The following is a 25,271-nucleotide window of genomic DNA, read 5'->3' on the forward strand; positions in this document are numbered from 1 at the left end:
AGGCTTCACTGAGAGAAGGAAAGTCAGAGCTGGAGGAAGGCATCGGCAAATTATAGGAGAGATGTTGCTTTCTGGAATCCCACTGGAGAATGACAGCAATAGCCTCCCTGTCCTTGCAGAGAGCCAGAAGGGGGTGTCACAAGCCTCAAACAAAGTGGTTATCTGGTCATGCTTCAAATCTTCTTATACAGCAGTAAATGTAAGGGAAAGAGAGGTATAGCAACAAAGCCTAATGCTGCGTTCACATCATATCGGAATGACCAAATTACCACCTTTTGACTAGGAAAAACAGTTCGCCTCTAACATTAAATGAGGCAGAAAACAAAACTCATCAGCCACATGCCATGATGTCTGCAGGTGTAAACTTGAACTTGAACTGCAATTTGCTGCTATTGTTCATTGTTTCTTTTGTGAGGCAAAGACATCGGCTCGGTCTTTTAAGACGCGCTCTTTCTGAAGTAGGCTACACCATGCCCCTTAATCTTCTAATAAAGCACTAAATGTGCATGTAATCTAATGACAGGCCAGCCATATAAATGTGCATGTAATCTCACAATCTAATTACAATATTCAATTGGCTTAGTGAAATTATTTTGCCACACTTAATGAAAATAAAATAGAAATTAATTGAATAATGAAAGCTCAAAACACGCTTCATAAGCATGTTCTTTAATTTCTGCACACAATATGAACAGCACACAATACGAATAGCTGAGACTCGTGATGTTTGTTCGGCTCCTCTTTGATGAATTGCACATTATTTGTTTTTCCGAAGGATTTACGATTAATTTTGTTCGGCTCACGCTTGATAAATGAGGCCCACTGAGTGTATATTTATGATCTAAATAATGCCCCACCTTCACCCCCCACCCCCACACCATACATGTCTTATACAAGTGGGATGTTACGGACACTTTATTGTGATCAGTAACTCATGCAAAATCCAAAATGATGAAGTATATACGATGTGATAATAGTAATGTCATACACAGTATATTTGAACACAATATAAGCTCATTTCTTAAGTATATAACACAACACTCAAAAAAAGACATCAAATTCAGGCTCAAAAGGTTAAAAAATGACCTGGCCTATGTAAACATGGGGTAGTAATGAAAAACTAATCTTAACGTTGCATACATAATCTACTCTATCAATTAAAGCCCAGTTTGTAGCTGTATTCAAGGGGCTACAGTTGTTAACATGTCTTATTTTGAGACATATTAAAGAAAAAAAACACAACCTGGTAATCTTTCACCCACATCTGCATCTAAGGGTTAAAAAGTATGTAGTCTCTCATGGATATTTTTGCAGGACTTCAGCAGCTGTAAAAGAAATTAGACAAATTTGTAATAAGTGCTGGAAGGAACAAACCGTGGAAGTAAGTTTTTCCATGTTTTCCCTTTTCCAGTTGAGGACTTGGCTGAAAATGCAGCACTCACATCTGATGTGAATTGCACACTACATGCTCGGCTCTGGACCCCGTCCCACAGCAGTGCTGCTGGAGGCCTGACAAAAAACATGGAAAATTCATTTCTATTCATGGAAAATTCTGAAGGTTAAAGCTTGACCACACTGAGGAAGATGAACTGAGTGAGCTGTGTGCAGACAGCCCACACAAGGGCTCTCTCTCTCTCTATCTCTCTCTCTATCTCACTCTCTCTCTCTCTCTATCTCACTCTCTCTATCTCCCACTCCCTCTCTCTCTCTATCTCTCTCACTCTCTCTATCTCCCACTCCCTCTCTCTCTCTATCTCTCTCTCTGTAATTCTGACCCCTGGGCTGGCCCTGGCCATGCACTCCCTGGCCCTCATTACATCCCATCTTTGGTGGCGGGGGTGTTAGAAGCGTGGGTGGTGGTGTGAGTTGGGGTGGAGGTGGAGGTGTAGGCAGGGGTTGTAGAGGTATGGGTGGTGGTGTGAGTTGGGGTGGAGGTGGAGGTGTAGGCAGGGGTTGTAGAGGTATGGGTGGTGGTGTGAGTTGGGGTGGAGGTGGAGGTGTAGGCAGGGGTTGTAGAGGTATGGGTGGTGGTGTGAGTTGAGGTGGAGGTGTAGGCGGGGGTTGTAGAGGTATGGGTGGTGGTGTGAGGTGGGGTGGTGGTGGAGGTGTAGGCGGGGGTTGTAGATGTATGGGTGGTGGTGTGAGTTGAGGTGGAGGTGTAGGCGGGGGTTGTAGAGGTGTGGGTGGTGTTGGTGGTGGAGGTGTAGGCGGGGGTTGTAGAGGTGTGGGTGGTGGTGTGAGTTGGGGTGGAGGTGGAGGTGTAGGCGGGGGTTGTAGAGGTGTGGGTGGTGGTGGTGGTGGTGGTGGAGTCATCGGGCAGGGATCCTCTCTGGTGACCGTGGGGGCTGCAGCATAGCAGGGCCCTGAGGTCTCGGGAGGTGCTGCTGGAGAAGGCGGTGTAGATCCAGGGGTTGGTGCAGGAGTTCAGGCTTGCAAGCAGCATGAGGATAGTGAAGGCCACTCCTGCACAGGGGAGACGGAGGAGTTCCTGAAAAATCCACTCTGCTTCTGTTGGGCCGCAGCAAAAACCCAAAAGTAAACATTTCAGGAATGTTGGTGGTACATTCCAGTTAGATTCCCACTTGGTTTTTAGAATGTATTTCCAAACAATTTCTGTCCCTGAAAAAACATTCCGGGTATATTGCACAAACTTGCATAACAGTTGTACATAATAACCATAAAAACCCATTGAGGATTTGTGTTTAAGAGCATTCTGAATCACATGCGTTCTCTATATAAAATTGACATGAATGAACACCCACAATTTAATAAATTTTATTATTGTTTAACTGGAAAATCAAAACTGAATACTCTTCCTTGTTCTATAATATTTTGAGGGACCATCAGGCTAAATACCAGCAAACTGTTCAAACTGAGAGCAAAGTATTTATCTAAGTTCTGTTCAGTACTATAAATGCAAAACTTAATCTTACTGTTAGTACTAGTCCTCTGCAACTTGTGAAAATGTTCTTAAATGTTTTGTTGACAAGATTGCTAATATTAGATCTCACGTTGCTCACAATCCTTCCTCTTGTATGTACACTACTGTCCTTAATTAGTTTGATCCTTTGTCTCTCTTTTCTGACAGGAATATTTTGTCATAAAGCCCCACAACCTGCCCCTTGACATTGTTCCCTCATACCTCACACATGTTTTTACCTAGAATTCTTTCTTCTCTTAACAGCTGTCTTGCCTTAGGCTCTGTTATATCCCATTTTAAACATGCAGTGTTTTAGCCTCCAATCAAAAAGCCCAATCTTGGTCCCAGTGACACAGTGGACCACAACATCTTTCTTGCATGTTTTGACAATGGGGCTGGCATTCAGGCTACTGCTCAAAAATAGTTCATTTCGTACCTGAAGAAGAGAACCTTTTCAGTGAACACTGGTAATCTTAAAGGAGCACTGTCATGCTTTTTTGACTTGAGTTTATTTGTTAAATTATGTGCATAGGCATTTTGTAAAATCAGTGTAGCCATTTTCCTCGATATGGGGCAAAACATATCAAAACAAACATGTCTGTCTTGACTGTTTTACACAATTGTTTGACCCATGTTCAGAGCTGGATGTCCCTAAACTTCCTCCAGCTAAACAGTGATAAAATAGAAGTATTGATGCTCGGTTCAAGACATGTTGCTGACCAAATTAAGGGATCTCACAAGAGAGGTAATGTGAACTCAGTCTCCAGAAATCTTTGCGTTACCTTGGACTATAATCTCTCAGTTGTGTGTCTATCATTGAAAAAAAATGAAATGTTAGTTTTTTATCATTTAAGGATACTGAAAATATCATAGATGCATTTATATTGTCACAACTTAATTATTGTAATTCTTTATTCACTTGTTCAACCCTTTGCGCTTTGTCTCCCCCCCCCCCCCCGGGATCCTGAACACCAAGTTGACAGGAGATCTCCTGAACATTAGGGCAGCAGGTGAACATTAGGGCAGCAGGTGAACCTCAGGGCAGCAGGTGAACATTAGGGCAGCAGGTGAAGATTAGGGCAGCAGGTGAAGATTAGGGCAGCAGGTGAACATTAGGGCAGCAGGTGAAGATTAGGGCAGCAGGTGAACATTAGGGCAGCAGGTGAACCTCAGGGCAGCAGGTGAACATTAGGGCAGCAGGTGAACATTAGGGCAGCAGGTGAACATTAGGGCAGCAGGTGAACCTCAGGGCAGCAGGTGAACATTAGGGCAGCAGGTGAAGATTAGGGCAGCAGGTGAACATTAGGGCAGCAGGTGAACATTAGGGCAGCAGGTGAACATTAGGGCAGCAGGTGAACCTCAGGGCAGCAGGTGAAGATTAGGGCAGCAGGTGAACATTAGGGCAGCAGGTGAACATTAGGGCAGCAGGTGAACATTAGGGCAGCAGGTGAACATTAGGGCAGCAGGTGAACCTCAGGGCAGCAGGTGAACATTAGGGCAGCAGGTGAACATTAGGGCAGCTGGTGAACATTAGGGCAGCAGGTTAAGATTAGGGCAGCAGGTGAACATTAGGGCAGCAGGTGAACATCAGGGCAGCAGGTGAACATTAGGGCAGCTGGTGAACATTAGGGCAGCAGGTGAACATTAGGGCAGCAGGTGAACATTAGGGCAGCAGGTGAACCTCAGGGCAGCAGGTGAACATTAGGGCAGCAGGTGAACATCAGGGCAGCAGGTGAACATTAGGGCAGCAGGTGAACATTAGGGCAGCAGGTATGCACAAGCAGGCTCCTGCATGGCAGTTCCAGTCGTGCAAGTTGGACAGTTAGAGTTTGGCTGAACCTCTCGATGAGCCTGTCGCTTTGAGGGTGGAGTGGCGGTGTTCGAGTTGTCACTACTCCCAGGCGTTTGCAGACATGGGCGAACACTCGTGACTCAAAGGTTTTCAGTGCTCCCAGGCGTTTGCAGACATGGGCGAACACTCGTGACTCAAAGGTTTTCAGTGCTCCCAGGCGTTTGCAGACATGGGCGAACACTCTTGACTCAAAGGTTTTCACTGCTCCCAGGCGTTTGCAGACATGGGCGAACACTCGTGACTCAGAGGCGTTTGCAGAAATGGGCGAACACTCACACACTCGTGACTCAGAGGCGTTTGCTGACAGGGGCGAACACTCACACACTCGTGACTCAAAGTTGTGTCCCTGTTCGGCAGGGGCTCGGAAACGTGTGAACATCACAGCACTTTGGTCTGGCACTGCGTACGCTTCGGGCCACTTGGTGAAGTAGTCCATGGATACGCTTTGGGCCACTTGGTGAAGTAGTCCATGGCTACGCTTTGGGCCACTTGGTGAAGTAGTCCATGGATACGCTTTGGGCCTCTTGGTGAAGTAGTCCATGGATACGCTTTGGGCCACTTGGTGAAGTAGTCCATGGATACGCTTTGGGCCTCTTGGTGAAGTAGTCCATGGCTACGCTTTGGGCCACTTGGTGAAGTAGTCCATGGATACGCTTTGGGCCACTTGGTGAAGTAGTCCATGGATACGCTTTGGGCCACTTGGTGAAGTAGTCCATGGATACGCTTTGGGCCACTTGGTGAAGTAGTCCATGGCTACGCTTTGGGCCACTTGGTGAAGTAGTCCATGGATACGCTTTGGGCCTCTTGGTGAAGTAGTCCATGGATACGCTTTGGGCCACTTGGTGAAGTAGTCCATGGATACGCTTTGGGCCTCTTGGTGAAGTAGTCCATGGCTACGCTTTGGGCCACTTGGTGAAGTCGTCCATGGCTACGCTTTGGGCCACTTGGTGAAGTAGTCCATGGCTACGCTTTGGGCCACTTGGTGAAGTAGTCCATGGCTACGCTTCGGGCCACTTGGTGACGTAGTCCATGGATACAGGATGTAGCAGCTTCGGTAACGGGGAAGGGGCCGAGAACATCCACCCCCACTCTCTCCATCCACCCCCACTCTCTCTCCATCCACCCCCACTCTCTCTCTCCATCCCCACTCTCTCCATCTACCCCCACTCTCTCCATCCACCCCCACTCTCTCCATCCATCCCCACTCTCTCCATCTACCCCCACTCTCTCTCTCCACCCCACTCTCTCCATCCATCCCCACTCTCTCCATCTACCCCCACTCTCTCTCTCCACCCCACTCTCTCCATCCACCCCCACTCTCTCCATCCACCCCCACTCTCTCTCTCCATCCCCACTCTCTCCATCTACCCCCACTCTCTCTCTCCACCCCACTCTCTCCATCCATCCCCACTCTCTCCATCTACCCCCACTCTCTCTCTCCACCCCACTCTCTCTCCACCCCCACTCTCTCTCTCCACCCCCACTCTCTCCATCGGGGCGTGGGAGGGCTGAGCAGGTCCCTTTGGTGCCGTACAGGAGTCACAGCGGTGCACGTGTAGTTCCACGTCGCGACGGCCCCCCGGCCCCCCGGCCCCCCGGCCAGTAGAAACGCCCCCTCAGGCGCCTCAGAGTCCTGCTGTTCCCGAAGTGGCCTGCCCTCACCGAGCCGTGAGCCAGTCCAAGGACTTGGAGTGCTGAGGGAGGGTGGTGCTCTCTAGCCCGGGCGCCTGACAATGTCTATAAGCCAGCCCGTCCCACAGTTCAAGGTTTCTCCACTGGCTGCAGTAAGTCTTGAGTTTGGGCCCTTTGGCTGAGACTTCAGCCCAGGTCGACGGTCCCCCTGCTTCGATCCAGCCACTCACCTTTCATAGAGTAGTGTTGGCCTCCTGACCTTCCCTCAGTTCCTGGTTGGAGAGGGCCAGCCACTCCTCTGCTCCAATGCTGACGCCCTGTGCGATGTTCCACCCGGAAGTCGTATTCCTGCAGCGCTTCTATCCAGCATGCTACTGGCCTTCTGGATGCTTGAAGTTCATCAGCCAGGTGAGCGAGGCATGGCAGGTGCAGAGGCGGAAGAGACTGCCTTGGAGGTAGGGTCGGAAATGGTGGAGTGCCCTGACAACAGCTAGCAGTTCGCATCGTGTGACACAATAGTTTCGCTCTGCCTGGGCTGTCCTTCTGGGAGAAGACGGCCCCCAGTCCGACGTTGCTGGCATCAGTGTCGACGATGAAGGGGCGATGCACATCGGGAAACGCTAGTGCAGGGGCCTGGTGAGGGCCGTTCTGATCCGGGCAAAGGCTGTTGCGCACTCGTCAGTCCAGTGGAAGGGTCGGTGCTTGTCGGTGAAGCGGAGGAGAGGGCTAACGATTGATGCAAAGTCCCGCATGAACCGCCGGTAATAACTCCAGTCCTTTACCTGAGCTGGGTGGGTGGCTACCCCTCGCTCACTCACGATGCGCCCTCGGAAGGCCGTCTCCCTCCAGAGCAGCTGGCACTTCCTGGGGTTCAGCCGGAGCCCAGCCAGTCGAATCGCTGCGAGCATATCGAGCAAGGTAGCGAGGGCGTGCTCGAAGCTGTTGGCATGCACAAGGAGGTCATCCATGCACACCACACAACTGCTTTGAGCATCAGGGGCCGTCCGCACTTGCCAGTACCCACTGCGGAGATCCAGCGAGCAGGACCAGTTGGATCCCGCAATGTGGTCCAGTGCCTTCTCGATGCGAGAGAGAGGGTAGGCATCTTGTTACAGCAAAGATGAACCTCCATTCCCACTCTCTCTGTGGGCTGGAGCCATGTGTAACCATAGTTCTTTTGTTTTGTTGGTCATTGTAGTCCTAAAACTGGAAAATACTGTTTCTTTATTCAGCACCACATCCTCCAACCATATCTCCATTTCGTTTGCTGTGAAGCTGTGGGACGGCTTCTTTCTTTGTTTTTTTCTGCCATAGCTTATGTTGTTATTGTGTTTGTGTGTTTTGCTTGTTGGTGCACTTTTTTTTGAAAATGTCAGCTAATCAGAGAAAACAGTGAATTACACTAGTCATGGTGCTTCTGGCAAATCAACCCTGATTGCAAAATAATTTAAGGCACCATGACAAAGATATTAAAATAATGTAAATAAAACATGACATGCCAAAGAAGGAGTATTGCTAGGTGGCGTAGCAACACACCGTACCACAAATTCTATACATAATTTGCAAGAATTATGGATAATTTTGTTTGTAAGTTTTTTATTCTACTAATAAGTTCCCAGCAGTCATGATGAATGCAATATTTTAAAGTATTCTTGCAGTGTTTTATTCATAAATAACACTACTTCCTATCAGAACGCAGTTCTATCCAGTCTGCGTTTTAGTTCCTCCCATGTCATTGTATAATTACCAGTTCATGTATCTCACCTGATGTTTATTTGTCAGATCATTCTCAGTCATTCGTCAGATCATTCTCACTCCCGGCTAGTTTGTCTCATCTCTCTGTATATTTAAACCCTGGTCTCAGTTCTATTCTTTGTCAGAGCGTTGATCTACATATTCTGTGCCGATTAGTTGTAAGTCTGTTTATTAGTGATTCCTGAGACACCCCTTTGCCTGATTGCGAGTTTGCCTTGCCCTTTTGATTTGTTTTCTATAATGATTTTTTGACGCTCTGTGCTTCTGACTTCTCTCTTGCTTTGCCCTTTTGTATCATTGCCTTTCTGCTCATCTGGATTTTTGACTTTGGACTGTTTGCTCACGATTCTTTTGCAACTCGATTTGGCATTGTGTTTATTGGATTACCTGGCTTTGACCTTGGACTGAAATAAACAAGATGTTTTTTCTGATTATTCCTTGGTCTGTGCTTGGGTCTCTAACAATTTCTCATTTTATTTTGCGCTTGGCTTGAAAGGTGCTACATAAATAAATACAAAATAAAATAAAATACAGCAAGTTGGTCAAAATATAATACAGTTGTTTTTGAATGTGCTTTATATATAATTCAAGTAATATGTGTCTCCATCATAAGTGAAATCAGAAAAAAGCCATTGCTTCATTTATCTCTTTGGACAGTATGAAATTAATATTTGACAAGTATCCAATCATACCTTTACCTTTGGATAAGTCTGACCTACTTGGTTTAGAACAGGGTTTTATAGATTTTTTTGTGAATTAACTTTTGTCCTATTCTTACATTTTCCCAATATTTATAATGTATTATTGTATTTGCATCTCTTACAACATCAATTTCAGATATTGCAGCCAAGCACACTTAAAATAATCATCTGTAGTGACCTGGGTCACACCTGGGCGACATTTGATATGGGTCATTGATATGAGCCATATATCGAATCAAAGCCACTGTATCAATCAGACCCGTCACAGCAGTTTGAACACAGAGCAGTGGAGAGGGGACGAGTGGTGGACCTGACCTGGCTCTGGGGGGTGGGGGTCCCATGCAGCCCACAGCTGAACGATGAAGAACGGGGACCAGCAAAGGCTGTAGACCAGCACAATCACTAGGGTCATCCGCAGTGTCTTAGACATGGCCTTGGAGATGCTGGGAGGCAGCGGGGGCGGGCTGGCCGCTGTGTGGCGGGGGGTGTTGTCACGGTAACCATCGTCGTGGGAGTTTGCGGTGCTGCTGTAGGAGGTGGAGCTGAAGGGGGAGGGCCGCACAACGTTGGGAGTGGGTGAGGGGTCGAGGCCCTTGGGGTAGTCAGGGGGCGGGGAAAATGGTTGAACCTCACTGGAGAGCACAGAACCAGAGGTTTGGGCTTCTGAGCTGTCAGAGTAGGCCACAGGAGGGAAATCCTTCCCAGCAGGGAAGTTGGACTGGGGGACATCCACATACTTGTCATGCATGTTTTCTTCTATGGTAGGGGCAAGCGAATGGGAGGGAATAAGAGAAGGGGCATTATCATCCAGCAGCAAAGAATGCCCCCCCCGCTCCTCCTGACTCCTCCCTCTCTGCCTGTCCTGCGGTGGACACTGGAAGTGGAACAGGACTGAGGTCCTCTTGTACTCCACCGTGACCGCCCTCTCTGACCTCAGGTAGATGTTGTGAATTTCTCTGAATATTCGTACCTATTTGATGACGAGAGAAAGGAGGAGTAGATTAGTACAGGGGATGGTGGGGATAGGAAACATGACACAAAATATAAGGACATCCAGATGATTTTACTGTGGGATTATTTCGGCACTTATGCTTACACGTGCGCTTTTCAAAATTTTAATTTTACCAGGAAAACTGAGAACTCAATTCTCAACTGTAGCCACAATCCAGGGAATCAAAGTGGGTAGGAAGAAAATGCTTGTGTGAAATGTTGGGGAGATGATCAGGTGGTCCGACCCTGAGCAGAACACAGGAGTCGAATGCTGCATTGGAGGTCGGAATTTCCCAGTTGAAATGTCCAACTTCTGACAAAGTGTATAATCACATAAACTGTCTGCATTCTGCACTGACCCAATGGCAGAAATATACCACTCGTTAACTGTGCTGCGGTCTTGCTACATTGGGAACTAATCTGTCAGTAAAGGCTATATGCATATTTGTGCAGAGAAGATAACTTTCAGAGATAAATTACCAAATGATGTATGTTTAAAAGGCAACACAAAGTATTTGTGTAAATTAATGTCATGCAGGAACAAATACTGTGTGTTGCCTTTTAGTTGATGGTTTATTATTTATGAAGTGCACCTCCATGGGTGCTGCCATTGTTGGGTGACATCAGACAACAGCATAAGCCCATAGTATATTGAAAACAAATGTTGTCTAAGACCAACAACATAAACAATGCTACTGGGAGCTAGCTAGAGTGAGATAACCGAGCCCTGGTGTATGTGCAGACAGGTGCTCACATTGACAGTCTGTACCTGACACACGGTGATGATGAGTGCCGGCAGCACAAACACGGCCACAGTCATCCAGGTCACATATGCTTTGAGCCCCCACGGTTCTGCAAAGTGACCCCAACACTCGAACACTCCTGGGGAGACCTCCGACCTGGAGAAGATGAAAGCCTGAGAGAGATTTAGAACCAACAGGTCACATTCTGCAAACCTTGTCATGTTGATCAGCTGCACATGGGACTACACGATGATGAAATAATGTTCTCTAAAAATGAGGAGCTGCAGTAAAGAAAACCAAAAACAAGTAATGGAAATAAAATACTTATTATTATTATTTAAAATAACAAGTGACTGAATTTTAAAATGAGAAAGAAAACCAGATAAGGTACAGTCACCTCCAAAAGTACTGGAACAGCAAGGTCAATTCCATTGTTTTTTCTACACACTGGAGACAATGGAGTTTGAGGTCAAAAGATGGAAATGACATGACAGTCCGATTGATTAAATAATCAAATAATTAAACAATAAATAGTTCTGAACTACTCTTGGTTTTAGCCTTGGGTTTTGCCTGTGAAGACTGCATTTGTGTTAGGAAAGACAAACCAACATGAAGACCAGATAACTGTCTTTGGGAGTAAAGCAAGCCATTTTGAAGTTTAGAAAAGAGGGTAGATCGACCAAAGCCATTGCACAAGCATTGGGGATAGAGCTTCGACAACAACTTCACATGTCCTGAAAAACAAAGAAAGCGCTGGCAGACTGAGCCACAGACATGTAACAGGTCAATGAAGGAAAACAACAGCAGCTGATAACAGAAACACGGTGAGAGCTGTGAAGAAAAACCCATCACAAAACACAGGACAGGGGTGAAGGTATCTCAATCAACCGTTCTAAGAAGGCTTAGAGAGCAGCAATATAGAGGCTATACCACAAGATGCAAACTACTCATCGGTAGTAAGAATCGGAAGGCAAGATTACAATTTGCAAAGAAGTACAGAAATGAGCAACAAAAGTGCTGGAACAAAGTTTTATGGATTGATGGGACCAAGATTAACCAAAGTGATGGAAAGCCAAAGTGTAGAGAAAGAAGGGATCTGCTCATAATCCAAACTACACAAGCTCATCTGTGAAACACGATGGAGGAATTATCATGGCTTGGGCTTGCATGGCTGCTTCTGGAGTGGGCTCACTAATCTTTATTGATGGCAGCAGGATGAATTTAGAAGTCTACAAAAACATTGTCTGCCAACTTACGGAGAAATGCATCCAAACTAATTGGGAGGACATTAACCCACCTCCTGAACAGACAACAACTGAAAGAGGCGCCAGTAGAAGCCTGGAAATGCATCACAAAAGAAGAATGCGACAGTTTGGTGAAGTCAATGGGTCTCCAGCTTGATGCAGTTATTGCAAGCAAGGGATATGCTACCAAATATGAAGTGTTAAGTGTCACATCCCTTATGTGTCACATCCCTTACAGCTCCCTATTTAGCCTTTTCCATTTCATGTCATGCACTTCTACGTTGCTGTTCCGTAGTTCTCACCTCATTCGTTTGTCTGTGTTTCGTTACCGTTGTCACACCATGTGTTGCATTCTGTTTGGCGTTTTCTGTTTTATGTCACGTCTGGACTCCCGCTCCATACCTCTCACTCCATTCGTTAATTTCACCTGTGTGTAATTTCACCTGTGTGTAATTTCCTCATCTTCGTTCTCACACCTGATTGTCATTTCAGTGTCATTTCTGGATACATCGACTTCAGATATCTGAATGCCAAAATTCTCAATTCTCAACTGTTTTTCTGTGTACGAACCCTTCACCTGTGACCACAATCACACCATTGCCTGTCTCCACTGTGATTATTTGCCTGTGATTTAACTCTGTTTGTCTGTTCTGCCTGCATCTGGTTTCCCCGTTTGCCAACCTGACAGTTTATGTACTTTCATTTACTTAAATACTCTCTGTTCCAATACTTTTGCTCATCTAAAAATTGGGTGATCTGACACCAAATGTGCTATGTTCTAAGGTTATAAGTAACACATCTAGGTGTAAATATCAGGAAATTAAAGCTGAAATTCTGAACTCTTGTCTCGTGTTCATCTTTTTATCTCAACCCCAAATGTATTCAGTGTATTACAAAAACAAAGGGATTGGCCTTGCAGTTCCAATACTTTTGGAGGGGACTGTACATAGTGTAATAGGAGAAAAGAGAAAGATTAACACACATATACTATTTACATTTTGTAAATACCAGTCAATACATTAATTAATTTATGAAGGGTTCTTACTGTAACCTATTAACTCTTGCGTTATCAAACTGTTTTTTCTGCTCAAAACAAAAGCAGCTGGTAAAGCCGATACTGTTTGCAAGTAAAACGGTTGATTATGCTTGTCTCACATTCATCTTTGCATCTGAAATCAAACAGTCTCAGTTATAACATTTCACCCAACTATCATCATACTTTTGGAGGGCATGTGGGAATATTATATAGTATATATACACTCAGTGAGCACTTTATTAGGTAGACCTGTACACCAGCGTCTTAATGCAAATATTTAATCAGCCAATCATGTGGCAGCAACTAAATACATAAAAGCATTTAGACATGGTCAATAGGTTCAGCTGTTTTTCAGACCAAATGTCAAAATGGGGGAGATCAAAGTTACTTTGTAGAATAATTGTTGGTGCCAGACCAAGTGGATTAAATATCTCAGAAACTGCAGATCTTCTGGGATTTTCACATACAACAGTCTCTAGATTTTGCAGAGAATGGTGCGAAAAACTAAAAACATCCACTGAGCAGCAGTTCTGCAGGTGGAAACACGTCAGAGGTCAGAGGTCAGAGGAATAGCCGACATGAAGGTGACAGTGACGCAAATTACACACATTACAACAGTGGTATGCAGAAGAGCATCTCTGAACACACAATGCATCAAACCTCTAAGTGGATAGGCCACAGCAGCAGAAGACTTCATAAGTCTACAAAATAAGTCTAATAAATACCTAATAAAGTGCTCACTGAGTGTATAGCGCTGTGAGGTCCATCAGTATTTGCAGTGACTCCATTTCTGCTGGTTCTGTAGTCCAGCAGATTGGATTTGAAATGAAGTTAAAATGAAGACTTATTTACATCCATATGTGATCTGTGTCGGAATTAGACATAATACATATTCCCCCAATTTCACGGCATCATAACATTTGGGTCAAATGGCTTAACAGGTGTTTCAGCTGCTTCCTTTGGAGTCTGTTGTTGGTGTTTGTCAACACGATGACCAGAGTTTCAGCCAATGAAAGTCAAAGAAGCCATTATGAGGCTAAAAAAAAGAACGAGAACTAAAAAAATTTGTCAAAGACACATGCCAAACAACATGCTTACCTAAATAGATTGTTTGAGACATCATGAAGAAGGCCACTCCAGCCCTACACTAGAGATGTGACAAAGTCCTAAACATGACAACTCTCATTTACCTAATATTAATGTCCCAAATACTATGGTGTCCAGAAATGGGGGGCTAAGTATAAAACGTGCTATAATTTCTACATGGTGAAACCAAAGCGCATGCATACTCTTAAATAAAAGTTGAAAATGTGCACTTTAGCCATATGTGAATTGATTACAAATCTAAAATTGTGGAGTACAGAGCCAAATCAAGAAAAAAATATGTCTTTGTTCCAAAAGTATCATTGCTCGCAATATTAGCTAATTCTGGTATGATGCATTGATGCAGTTGCCAGTGATGGTGATTACTGTGCATTGTCCCTGTTAAATGAAACCAATCAATTAATGAATCAAACAAGCAAGCAACACAACGTCCCACCTGGGGCAGGCTGAGCAGTAAGGCCAGCCCCCAGGCCACCGCCAGGGGAGCGTTCCAGCGCAATACAGCCCCGCCCCGGGAGGACTGCAGGGGGAAGCAGATGGCGTAGTGGCGGTCCACAGTCATGGCGACGATCATGTAGGACGAGGCGAACATGCCCACAATCTGAAGGTACTTGACTGAGCGACAGAGCGCATCAGGCCCCTGGAACCGCTCAGTTATATCCCACACCAGCTGGGGCAACACCTGGGGCAGATACAGATGAGGAACGGAGTCCAAAACTACTACAACTGCCAGGTAAGGACACAAACATTGTTTCAGGAAGCAATGCACCTTATACCCTTTTGTCTAGTGGACAAAATAGTGTTCAATTTTGCAGGTCAGTTTTGAACATGCGTAGTAACAAAGTTATGGAAAAATCATCAGTAATACCCTCTTCCCTATTTTGGAGTCCCAGGCCTTAGAGAAAATAACCACCTTTAAAAGTCATAAGTGCAGATCAATGAAGCACAGCCTTTTGTAGGCCAAGAGCTACACTTGCCATCGATTGCCATCGGTGCCAAAGAAAACCTTAAGCATTACAAACTGTAAGTCAGGAGCTGCTAGTGGCCTTGGGAGGGGCCTGAGGTATGTTGTGAGATATATTTATTGTGCAATTTAATAATAAAGCATGGATAAACAATACAAAATAAATGTCCTGAGATCAATGTCTAGAAGAATTGTATGTGACCCTTTGCAAGCAAACCCTCCACATCATGGCCATATCAATTTTACAGGAGACCAAAAAAACTGTTTGGAGCTATTTGGTCAACAAAGACATGAATTAGAATCTACCGGTATCCTTATAATTTTATCACCTCCTTATTATTGAAGGTGAAAGTGATTCGTAGATTTAAAAAAAAAAACTTAAATATCAAGGCAAGTTGGTCCTTGACAGGTGACAGGAGAGAAAACTTCAACTCACCATAGTGTGCCATAGTGTGCAATCCTAAAATCCAGAAGCAATTTAGTATTTTTGAGCCATGGTTTTGCTTGGCAGATATCCTTTTCTGCTGAACAATTTGCTAACAAGTTGCTATATTTACACTTCAACAATAGCCTCCTTCCATCAGTCACCTTTCAAGTTTCATACTAGTCTACATGCAGACGTCCACATCTACATCCCATTGTAGTTTCAATATAGCAACATGTTAGCAACTTATTTTTTTAAAGCACATAACAGCTTCGAATTACAGGATTGTGAATGGAAGTAATTTAACTCATAGTACAAAACTCTTTTATACTGACTTAGCTAGTGTTTCCTTTCTTCAGGCCTTCCAGTTGAAACTATTGTATAGAATCTTAGCCACCAAAGAAATGTTACATAGATGGGGCATTGAACATTCTCCAGTATGTAGATTATGCCAAGATGAGACAGAATCTATTCACATACAGGTACGTTTTGGTACTGTCCCATCGTGAGCTTTTTATGGGCTTGGATACAAATGCGTCTAAAAAGCTGTAATATCAAGGCTGATGTACTGACTGTTCTGCTTGGGGATTGAGAAAATATCAATGTAACGGTTGTAAATGTTAATATACTTTTTGGCAAAATATTTAGGTAACAATAATGATCCCTTATAAGTTATTTACAAGATATTAGTAAATAATGAAATACACCAGAGGGCATCATTGAGTTGGATCAGTTGTCTGCTGACTTCTCCTAGCAAAAACTTTTTTCTTCATGTAAAATTTCGCTAAAGTGAACATTCCATTCGTTAAATGAAAAAATGTCCCTAAAATATCAGGTTCGTCAATGTGAAAATTCATCAATGGAACATTCGTAAATCGAGGTATACCTGTACCTGCAAAACTGAAATTTAGTTCAGTTTCTAAATGCTTAAACATACTGAAAACACCATTCTGGGTAAGTCCCAGTAGAGGGCGATGGCGCGCTGTGATGAACATGACGCACAACGAATACAGACTTCGAGTAAGAAACAACCTTGAAAAGTACTTCCTGAGAAAGCTTGAAAAAATATGATCGCAAAACGTAAAAATACTTGGTTATTTCATATCAATCCTTGTCCTTCATATCAATCCTGTCCCCTGATACTGTTCTATTAGTGACCTGACTTGACCTGACTTAACCCGTGGGAGTCAGGCTTTGTGGATCTTTTATCCAAGTTTATGCCATTTCTACCTGGAACTAGCTAACTAGGTATGTTAGCTGGGTAGCTAACGTAGCCACCCATGTTGCTAGCTAAAGCCCAGTCTTAGCTTGAAAATGCAAATGTTTAAAGCCTAATTCCCTTTGTTTGACTCACATACTTTTCAAAAATCCAGACTGGTTAATAAAAATTAATTGTGAAATGTTTGAATATTACTTGGCACATTCTGTATCTTTATATTTTGTGTTAAGCTGAGCAGGTGACTACATTGTGCAAGTCCATTCAGTTTTGTGGTGAAAAGAGCCTTCAGCTCATTGATATTCAGCATATGAGCTAAATACATTGTTCACAAGCTGAAATGTAATTAAATGGTAATGTTACCATTACTGGTTTTATTCACAATATTGAATGCTGTTTTTTAAATGAGCAGTAGAGGTTAATGAGGTCTCATGCTAAATATATACCAGAAAGTAAACATTCTAGCTCATTGTTTCTACTGTATACTATGTGTGCAGGCTGTTTTCTTTTCCTCCTGAATTTATTATAGGTTCAACCCACACTTGAGCTTGAACTTGTCCGAGCATGTCCCAGTGAGCAACTCCAGATATCGAACGTTTGAGACCAATGCCGCCAACTGCTTCAGATTTCCTTCTAGGGAGCAACGAAAGTCTATTCCAACTGACACAATAGTTATGACTGGGTGCTTATTCGGTAACAGGTGATACAGGGGTGTTCTGTTGAAGGGAATACCATGTTTAGCTGAACAGGTGATACAGGGATGTTCTGTAGAAGGTGAGTGTTGAGTGAGGGGCAGCACTTCATTGGCAATATGCATAATATGTTATGTTTCTGAGAATTTCGTGTTTAAACGCTTTTCATGGGAAGGTGCGTGGTTGTGCTTATAACTTAATTTCATTCGATACAATTTCTTATAATCCGGTCATATTTTTTTGGTGTCTTTGCTTGCTCATCCTTTGTTCCTGATTCAAGACAAAAAATGGAATGGATGCCAAAGCTGTCTTCAAGACTGAAAATAATTTTGTAATGACAATTACAAAATAGTTTACACTTTCGATTAAGGGCTGCAAAAAACTTCACAAATGTCCAGTAAATGATTTCTTAATACATTTACAGATCATGTATTACGGATGAGAAGCCCTTAAAAAGGTAGTCCACAAATGGCTTATAAACCTAAAAAAACATTTGTACATGAATAGTTCACGCTTTAGATTAGGGGCCGTAGAAAGCTTTATAAATGACTAGTCAATTATTTATTAATACATTTACCGATCATGTACAGTAGTGTGAAAAAGTGTTTGCCCACTTCCTGATTTCTTTTTTTTTTTGCATGTTTGTCACACTTAAATGTTTCAGATCATCAAACAAATTTAAATATTAGTCAAAGACAACACAAGTAAACACAAAATGCAGTTTTTAAATGAAGGTTTTTATTATTAAGGGAGAAAAAAAATCCAAACCTACATGTACCTGTGTGAAAAAGTGATTGCCCCCCCCCCCCCCCCCGTTAAAACATAACTTAACTGTGGTTTATCAAACCTGAGTTCAATTTCTCTAGCCACACCCAGGCCTGATTACTGCCACACCTGTTCTCAATCAAGAAATCACTTAAATAGGACCTGCCTGACAAAGTGAAGTAGACCAAATGATCCTCAAAAGCTAGACATCATGCCGAGATCTAAAGAAATTCAGGAACAAATGAGAAAGAAAGTCATTGAGATCTATCAGTCTGGAAAAGGTTAAAAAGCCATTTCTAAAGCTTTGGGACTCCAGCGAACAACAGTGAGAGCCATTATCCACAAATGGCGAAAACATGGAACAGTGGTGAACCTTCCCAGGAGTGGCCGGCCGACCAAAATTACCCCAAGAGCGCAGCGACGACTCATCCAAGAGGTCACAAAAGACCCCACAACAACATCCAAAGAACTGCAGGCCTCACTTGCCTCAGTTAAGGTCAGTGTTCATGACTCCACCATAAGAAAGAGACTGGGCAAAAATGGCCTGCATGGCAGAGTTCCAAAAAGAACATTAAGGCTCGTCTCAATTTTGCCAGAAAACATCTTGATGTTCCCCAAGACTTTTGGGAAAATACTCTGTGGTCTGACGAGACAAAAGTTGAACTTTTTGGAAGGTGTGTGTCCCATTACATCTGGCGTAAAAGTAACACCGCATTTCAAAAAAAGAACATCATACCAACAGTAAAATATGGTGGTGGTAGTGTGATGGTCTGGGGCTGTTTTGCTGCTTCAGGACCTGGAAGACTTGCTGTGATAAATGGAACCATGAATTCTGCTGTCTACCAAAAAATCCTGAAGGAGAATGTCCGGCCATCTGTTCGTGACCTCAAGCTGAAACAAACTTGGGTTCTGCAGCAGGATAATGATCCAAAACACACCAGCAAGTCCACCTCTGAATGGCTGAAGAAAAACAAAAGACTGTGGCATGACCTTAAAAAGGCGGTTCATGCTCGAAAACCCTCCAATGTGGCTGAATTACAACAATTCTGCAAAGATGAGTGGGCCAAAATTCCTCCACAGCGCTGTAAGAGACTCATTGCAAGTTATCGCAAACGCTTGATTGCAGTTGTTGCTGCTAAGGGTGGCCCAACCAGTTATTAGGTTTAGGGGGCAATCACTTTTTCACACAGGGCCATGTAGGTTTGGATTTTTTTTCTCCCTTAATAATAAAAACCTTCATTTAAAAACTGCATTTTGTGTTTACTTGTGTTGTCTTTGACTAATATTTAAATTTGTTTGATGATCTGAAACATTTAAGTGTGACAAACATGCAAACAAATAAGAAATCGGGGCAAACACTTTTTAACACCACTGTATAATGGATTGACTGGGACACGCTAGGTCGGTGGTTCTAATCCTGGTGTCTAATCCCCACAGAGCCCTGATCTCAACATCATCGAGTCTGTCTGGGATTACATGAAGAGACAGAAGCATTTGAGGCTGCCTAAATCCACAGAAGAACTGTGGCTAGTTCTCCAAGATGTTTGGAACAACCTACCTGCAGAGTTCCTTCTCGTATACCAAGAAGAATTGATGCTGTTTTGAAGGCAAAGGGTGGTCACACCCCAAATATTGATTTGATTTAGATTTTTCTTCTGTTCATTCACTTCTTTTGTTCATTCATTTTGTTAATTGATAAAAATAAAGTATTAACATTTCTGTTTTTGAAAGCATTCTTATTTTACAGCATTTTTTCACACCTGCCTAAAACTTTTGCTATACTATATATAGTACTGTGCAAAAGTTTTAGGCAGGTGTGAAAAAATGCTGTAAAATAAGTGTGTGTATATGTAACATACATATACACATACATACAAACATACACTCAGTGAGCACTTTATTACATATTTATGAGACTCTTTTGTTGTTTATTTGCACCATTCTTTGCAAACTCTAAAATCCCAGGAGATCAGCAGTTCCTGAGATACTCAAACCATCCTGTCTGCAACCAAGAATCATTCCACGGTCAAAGTCACTGAGATCAAATGAAGTAGGTGTAATATAGTAAAAATGTTTCTAATAAAGTGCTTGGTGAGTGTATATACAGTTGTGCTCATAAGTTTACAGACCCTGGCAGATTTTGAGATTTTTTGGCCATTTTTCAGAGAATATGAGATGATAATACAAAAACTGTTCTTTCACTCATGGTTAGTGGTTGGGTGAAGCCATTTATTATCAAACAATTGTGTTTGCTCTTTTTAAATCATAATGACCCTGATCAAAAGTTTACATTCCCTAGTTCTTAATACCGTGTATTGCCCCCTTTAACATCAATGACAGCTTCAAGTCTTTTGTGGTAGTTGTGGATGAGGCACTTTGTTTTCTCAGATGGTAAAGCTGCCCATTCTTCTTGGTAGAAAGCCTCCAGTTCCTGTAAATTCTTGGGCTGTCTTGCATGAACTGCATGTTTGAGATCTCCCCAAAGTGGCTCAATTGAGGTCAGGAGACTGAGATGGCCACTCCAGGACCTTCACTTTTTTCTGCTGTAGCCAATGACAGGTCGACTTGGCCTTGTGTTTTGGATCATTGTCATGTTGGAACGTCCAAGTACGACCCATGCGCAGCTTCCGGGCTGATGAGTGCAAATTTTCCTCCAGTATTTTCTGATAACATGCTGCATTCATCTTGCCATCAATTTTGACCAAGTTCCCTGTGCCTTTGTAGCTCACACATCCCCAAAACATCAGCGATCCACCTCCGTGTTTCACAGTAGGAATGTTGTACCTTTCATCATAGGCCTTGTTGACTCCTCTCCAAATGTAGCGTTGATGGTTGTGGCCAAAAAGTTCAATTTTGGTCTCATCACTCCGAATAACTTTGTTCCAGAAGTTTTGAGGCTTGTCTCTGTGCTGTTTGACGTATTGTAAGCGGGCTGCTTTGTGGCATTGGCGTAGTAATTACTTTCTTCTGGCGACTCGACCATGCAGCCCATTTTTCTTCAAGTGCCTCTTTATTGTGCATCTTGAAACTGCCACACCACTTTTTTTCAGAGAGTCCTGCATGTCAGCTGAAGTTATTTGTGGGTTTTTCTTTGCATCCCGAACAATTTTCCTGCCAGTTGTGGCTGAAATTTTTGTTAGTCTACCTGACCGTGGCTTGGTTTCAACAGAATCCCTCATTTTCCACTTCTTAATTAGAGTTTGAACACTGCTGATTGGCATTCTCAATTCCTTGGATATCTTTTTATATCCTTTTCCTGTTTTATACAGTTCAACTACCTTCTCCCGCAGATCCTTTGATCATTCTTTTGCTTTCCCCATGGCTCGGAATCCAGCAACGTCAGTGCAGCACTGGATGAAACATGCAGGGGTCTGTCAGGAGCCCAGAAACTCACTGACTTTTTATACACACACACTGATTACAAGCAAACAGATCACAGGTGAGGTTGGTTACCTTTAATAGCCATTTAAACCTGTGTGTGTCAACTTGTGTGTATGTTATCAGGCCAAAACCTCCAGGGTCTGTAAACTTTTGATCAGGGTCATTTGGATAGTTTCTGTTGTCATTATGATTTAAAAAGAGCAAACACAATTGTTTGATAATAAATGGCTTCACCCAACCACTAACCATGAGTGAAAGTTTTTGTATTATCATTCATATTCTCTGAAAAATGGCCAAAAAATCACAGAATCTGCCAGGGTATGTAAACTTATGAGCACAACTGTATGGAGTGGCTGGGATACCTCTGGTTTGGTTTATTACCTCTTTTCCCATCTTTTTGGTAGCGAGTAACCGTGAGCCTATAGTTTCTACGGTTCACAGTGGGAAAATCAGACAGGATGAGGATTGGTTATCGGCCACATTAAAGGGAAGAAATAAATAAAAAGGAGTAGAAGAAAAGGGAAAGGAAATCAGAAAGAATGAATTGCATTAAAAATCAGTAAACTGTAAATATTGTTGGAATACTTAAAGTTAGGATAAATAGGTAAATAGGGGATACTATGTAAATATTATTGCATTGAGAATGCACATTCTCGGGTGTTACTATTATTATTGTTAAGATATCATTATTGTTATTTTGTTTTCTGGTCATTATTTTTATTCACATTGCATGTGTGGCACTGACTTTCCTTTCCAATCAAATATTGTTTAATGCATGTTTTCCTCTATTTGTAAAATTCAGTATTTATGTAAAAAGTTGTCCCCCAAAGTGTGTGGGGGGGGGGGGGGGTGGTGGAGGGATAAAAAAAGAAACATTAGCAATAAATAATAACCATAGTCCTCCAATGATCAATAAGTGGGCTGGCAATACACGCGCAGCCTGGATTTCGCACCTGGAAGAAGGCCACCACCAGATCTGCCACACAAAGATTCACCATGAAGAGGTGCATGGGCGCCAGCCTCCTCCTCCTCCTCAGGAGGACGCAGAGCACCAGCCCATTTCCCAGGGCTGTCAGCACCAGAATCAGCGCCAGAACCCCGATTTCTGCCTGGGCTAGGGAGGGGTCCCGGGTCATGGGCTCGGGGGTGGGGCTCGGAGGGAGGCTCTGGGTCACAGAGGAGTTTTGGGGGATGAGTACCGGGCCACTGTTCCCAGCTGTGCTGCCCAGGCTGGGGTAGTCTGGGAGAAGGGAGGCGTGGAGGGCGGATGTTCCCCTGGGCAGCCGTGTAGAGCCGCTCCGGCCATCACAGATGGCTCTCCAGGAGACTGCTGCCATGCCTGTAGGAGAACAGACATGCAATAGAGAAAAGTATAATTACCATTACACACATCACATACATCACATCTCACATTAATCAGTCCAATCAAACAATTTTGTCACGTTTCCAGTCTGTCTTGCCCTGTTTTATGTTTTATCATTTGTCTTAGTCACGTATTGTCTTATCATGTATTATGTTAGTCTAGGTTCGTCATGTTGTTTAGTTTGTTTCTTGTTACGATTAATTTTCTTGTCATGTCTAGTTATGTTCCGTTATGATTATTTTACCTTGTTATGTTGAGTGGTTATCGTCTTAGTTCGTTTAGTGTTATGTTTTGATTTATGTTTATTGTTACGCAGACTGGTCGTTGTTTAAACATACACTTTTACATGTCTTTCCGCAAACCTTGCGTTCCGGCTTTCTCTCTCTCTCTTTCTGTAACTCACACCCTAATTGTTTCTATTTGTCTATTTACTAAAACTACTAATGCTAGATCAGGATTGGGTAGAACTAACAGACTAATCATGTGTTCATGTTACCTTACGTTTCTCGTGCATGTCATTTACTAATTTACTAATGCTAGGGCAGGATAGGTTTATTACTAAGATGACTAATTACCTTGTTAAGCTTGTCATCCATCGCACCTGTTTTCCATTCCCTTGCTGCTCTCTAACTAATTGTCTACACCTGTCTACACCTGCATTTATAGCCCAGTCGCACTTCTGTTCGTTGCGAAATTGTCTGCCTCTTGTCCGTCAAAGCAACGCTTGAGCATTATAACTATTGATTACACGTTAAGATCCAAGCCTGTTTATCGACCACTGTTTTTGATTTCTGTTTCGTTGACCATTGCTTGTTTTTGACCACGTCCTCGCCTACTGCTTTTGTACCTTTGCCTCGGTGTTTGTTTTATGGTTTCGACTTCCGCATCGCCCTCGACTACGACTCTGCCTGCCGTCCGCCTGTACTTCTGCCTCGCTGACAGCTCTCCTGCTACCGGACCTCCCTGCACTTCTACCGACTACGAGTTTGCCTCTTCCCTCGGCACCGTGTTTTCTGTTTATTTATTGTTTTATTGGCTGGATCTACGTGTATGGACTTTGCTTGTTTTGACTACACTCCTGGGATTCGTCCTGAATAAAGCCCTGACGGGACTTTATTTTACTATTGTTTCTGAGTCGTGCATTTTGGGTCCAACCCCCACGCACCCGTCTCAAATTTATTCTTAATAGGGAGGTAAAGCGGATGTATCAGGAACGATACTTCCCTTATAATGCTCCCTATTAAATAGAGCGGCGAAAGCAAAATATACGACATAACGTTGAAGTCTGGATTCAAAGTATCACCCCCCCCCCCTCCCCCCAATGTGTTGGTACGTCCTGTGAGACTGGCCACCCCAGGATCGATAATGTCATCTTCGGTTTTTTTTTTTTTTAAAGCAAGGAACAGCTGCATAGCCATAATCTGTGGATGATCTGGAGCCTTGTCATTTTGTGTTTGAAGAATCATTAATACTTTATTTGCTTATATGCAGTTCTTGATGTTGCCACCTATGATGAAATCCTCTTGAGATCAGAGATTTAATCAGCCTTTTTCAGAGTTCACTGTGATACTCGACCGAAAGCTAACTTGGTACAGAGTTAAATATGAGCCCTCTCGCCTCTTAAACCCCCCAGCCCAAGGATCAAAGCTGTAAATGACACTGAGGGAAGCACAAAACCAGACACATTGGCATTGTAAACCACAGACTTAATGTTTGCCACATGCACTCAGCGCCCAGATAATCACTGCACTCTTATATCCTGCATGCTGACTGGAGTACATTCCCAGTATGTCACGCCTGTCATACCCGGCATGTTGGAGTCATATTCAGAAAATAACTAATGACACTGTTTGATGCTCAGCGGATAGGAAAATTAATTAATTTGTTTCACCTGCGTCTCACTTCCTGATTATCGTGCACACGTGATTATCGTTTCCCCTTATCTGTTGTATTCAAACCTGTCTGTTTCATCAGTTCTTTGCCAGATTGTAATGTGCTCCTGCCATTCTCTCCAGCGGTTTCTCTGTCTGATGTGACCTGTTTTGACCTGTTTTGTGTACCTCTACCACCGCCTTTTGGATTCTCTTTCTGTTCGTGTTTGACCCTCTGTGTTTGACCTTTGTTTGGATTCCCAGTTTGTGACTTTGGATTTAGTTTTTGTTTATCTGCCTGTTGAGACTGCCTGCTTGTTATCAAACTTTTGCCTGTGACTGCGACTACATTTTGGATTTCCTTTGCTGTGTCTGTTAGCCCCGTTACTGAACCCCTGCCTGGACTATTGATTACGAACTGCATTACCTTCTACATTCCTGTTTGACAGCATCCAATCTTTGCCTGTTGTACCTGCCCATTTCCTAAACACTTGTATTGAAACTCTGTGTGTTTGCTACTGGTTCTGTTGTTCTGAAGCTTGACAGTTCATGTAGCATAAAGGATATTCAGTAAGTACTGAATGTGTTCATGGAGCATAAAGGATATTCAGTACGTAC

The 25,271-nt window shown here is 43.3% G+C and overlaps 1 protein-coding gene across 1 annotated transcript; it reads right to left on the bottom strand.

Moving 5' to 3' along the window:
- Positions 1 to 1,813: 1,813 nt before the first annotated feature.
- LOC133141444 (G-protein coupled receptor daf-38-like) lies at positions 1,814 to 25,154 on the bottom strand. Its single transcript, XM_061262015.1, has 6 exons — positions 25,081 to 25,154; positions 22,373 to 22,758; positions 14,414 to 14,659; positions 10,620 to 10,766; positions 9,176 to 9,830; positions 1,814 to 2,463 (listed from the first exon to the last, which is right to left on the bottom strand). The coding sequence occupies exons 1-6, from the start codon at positions 25,103 to 25,105 to the stop codon at positions 1,814 to 1,816; spliced, it is 2,109 nt and encodes a 702-aa protein (XP_061117999.1). The 5' UTR covers positions 25,106 to 25,154.
- Between the last annotated feature and the right edge of the window lie 117 nt (positions 25,155 to 25,271).

This window comes from Conger conger, chromosome 12, assembly GCF_963514075.1.
Source record: "Conger conger chromosome 12, fConCon1.1, whole genome shotgun sequence".
Lineage (NCBI taxonomy): Eukaryota > Metazoa > Chordata > Actinopteri > Anguilliformes > Congridae > Conger > Conger conger.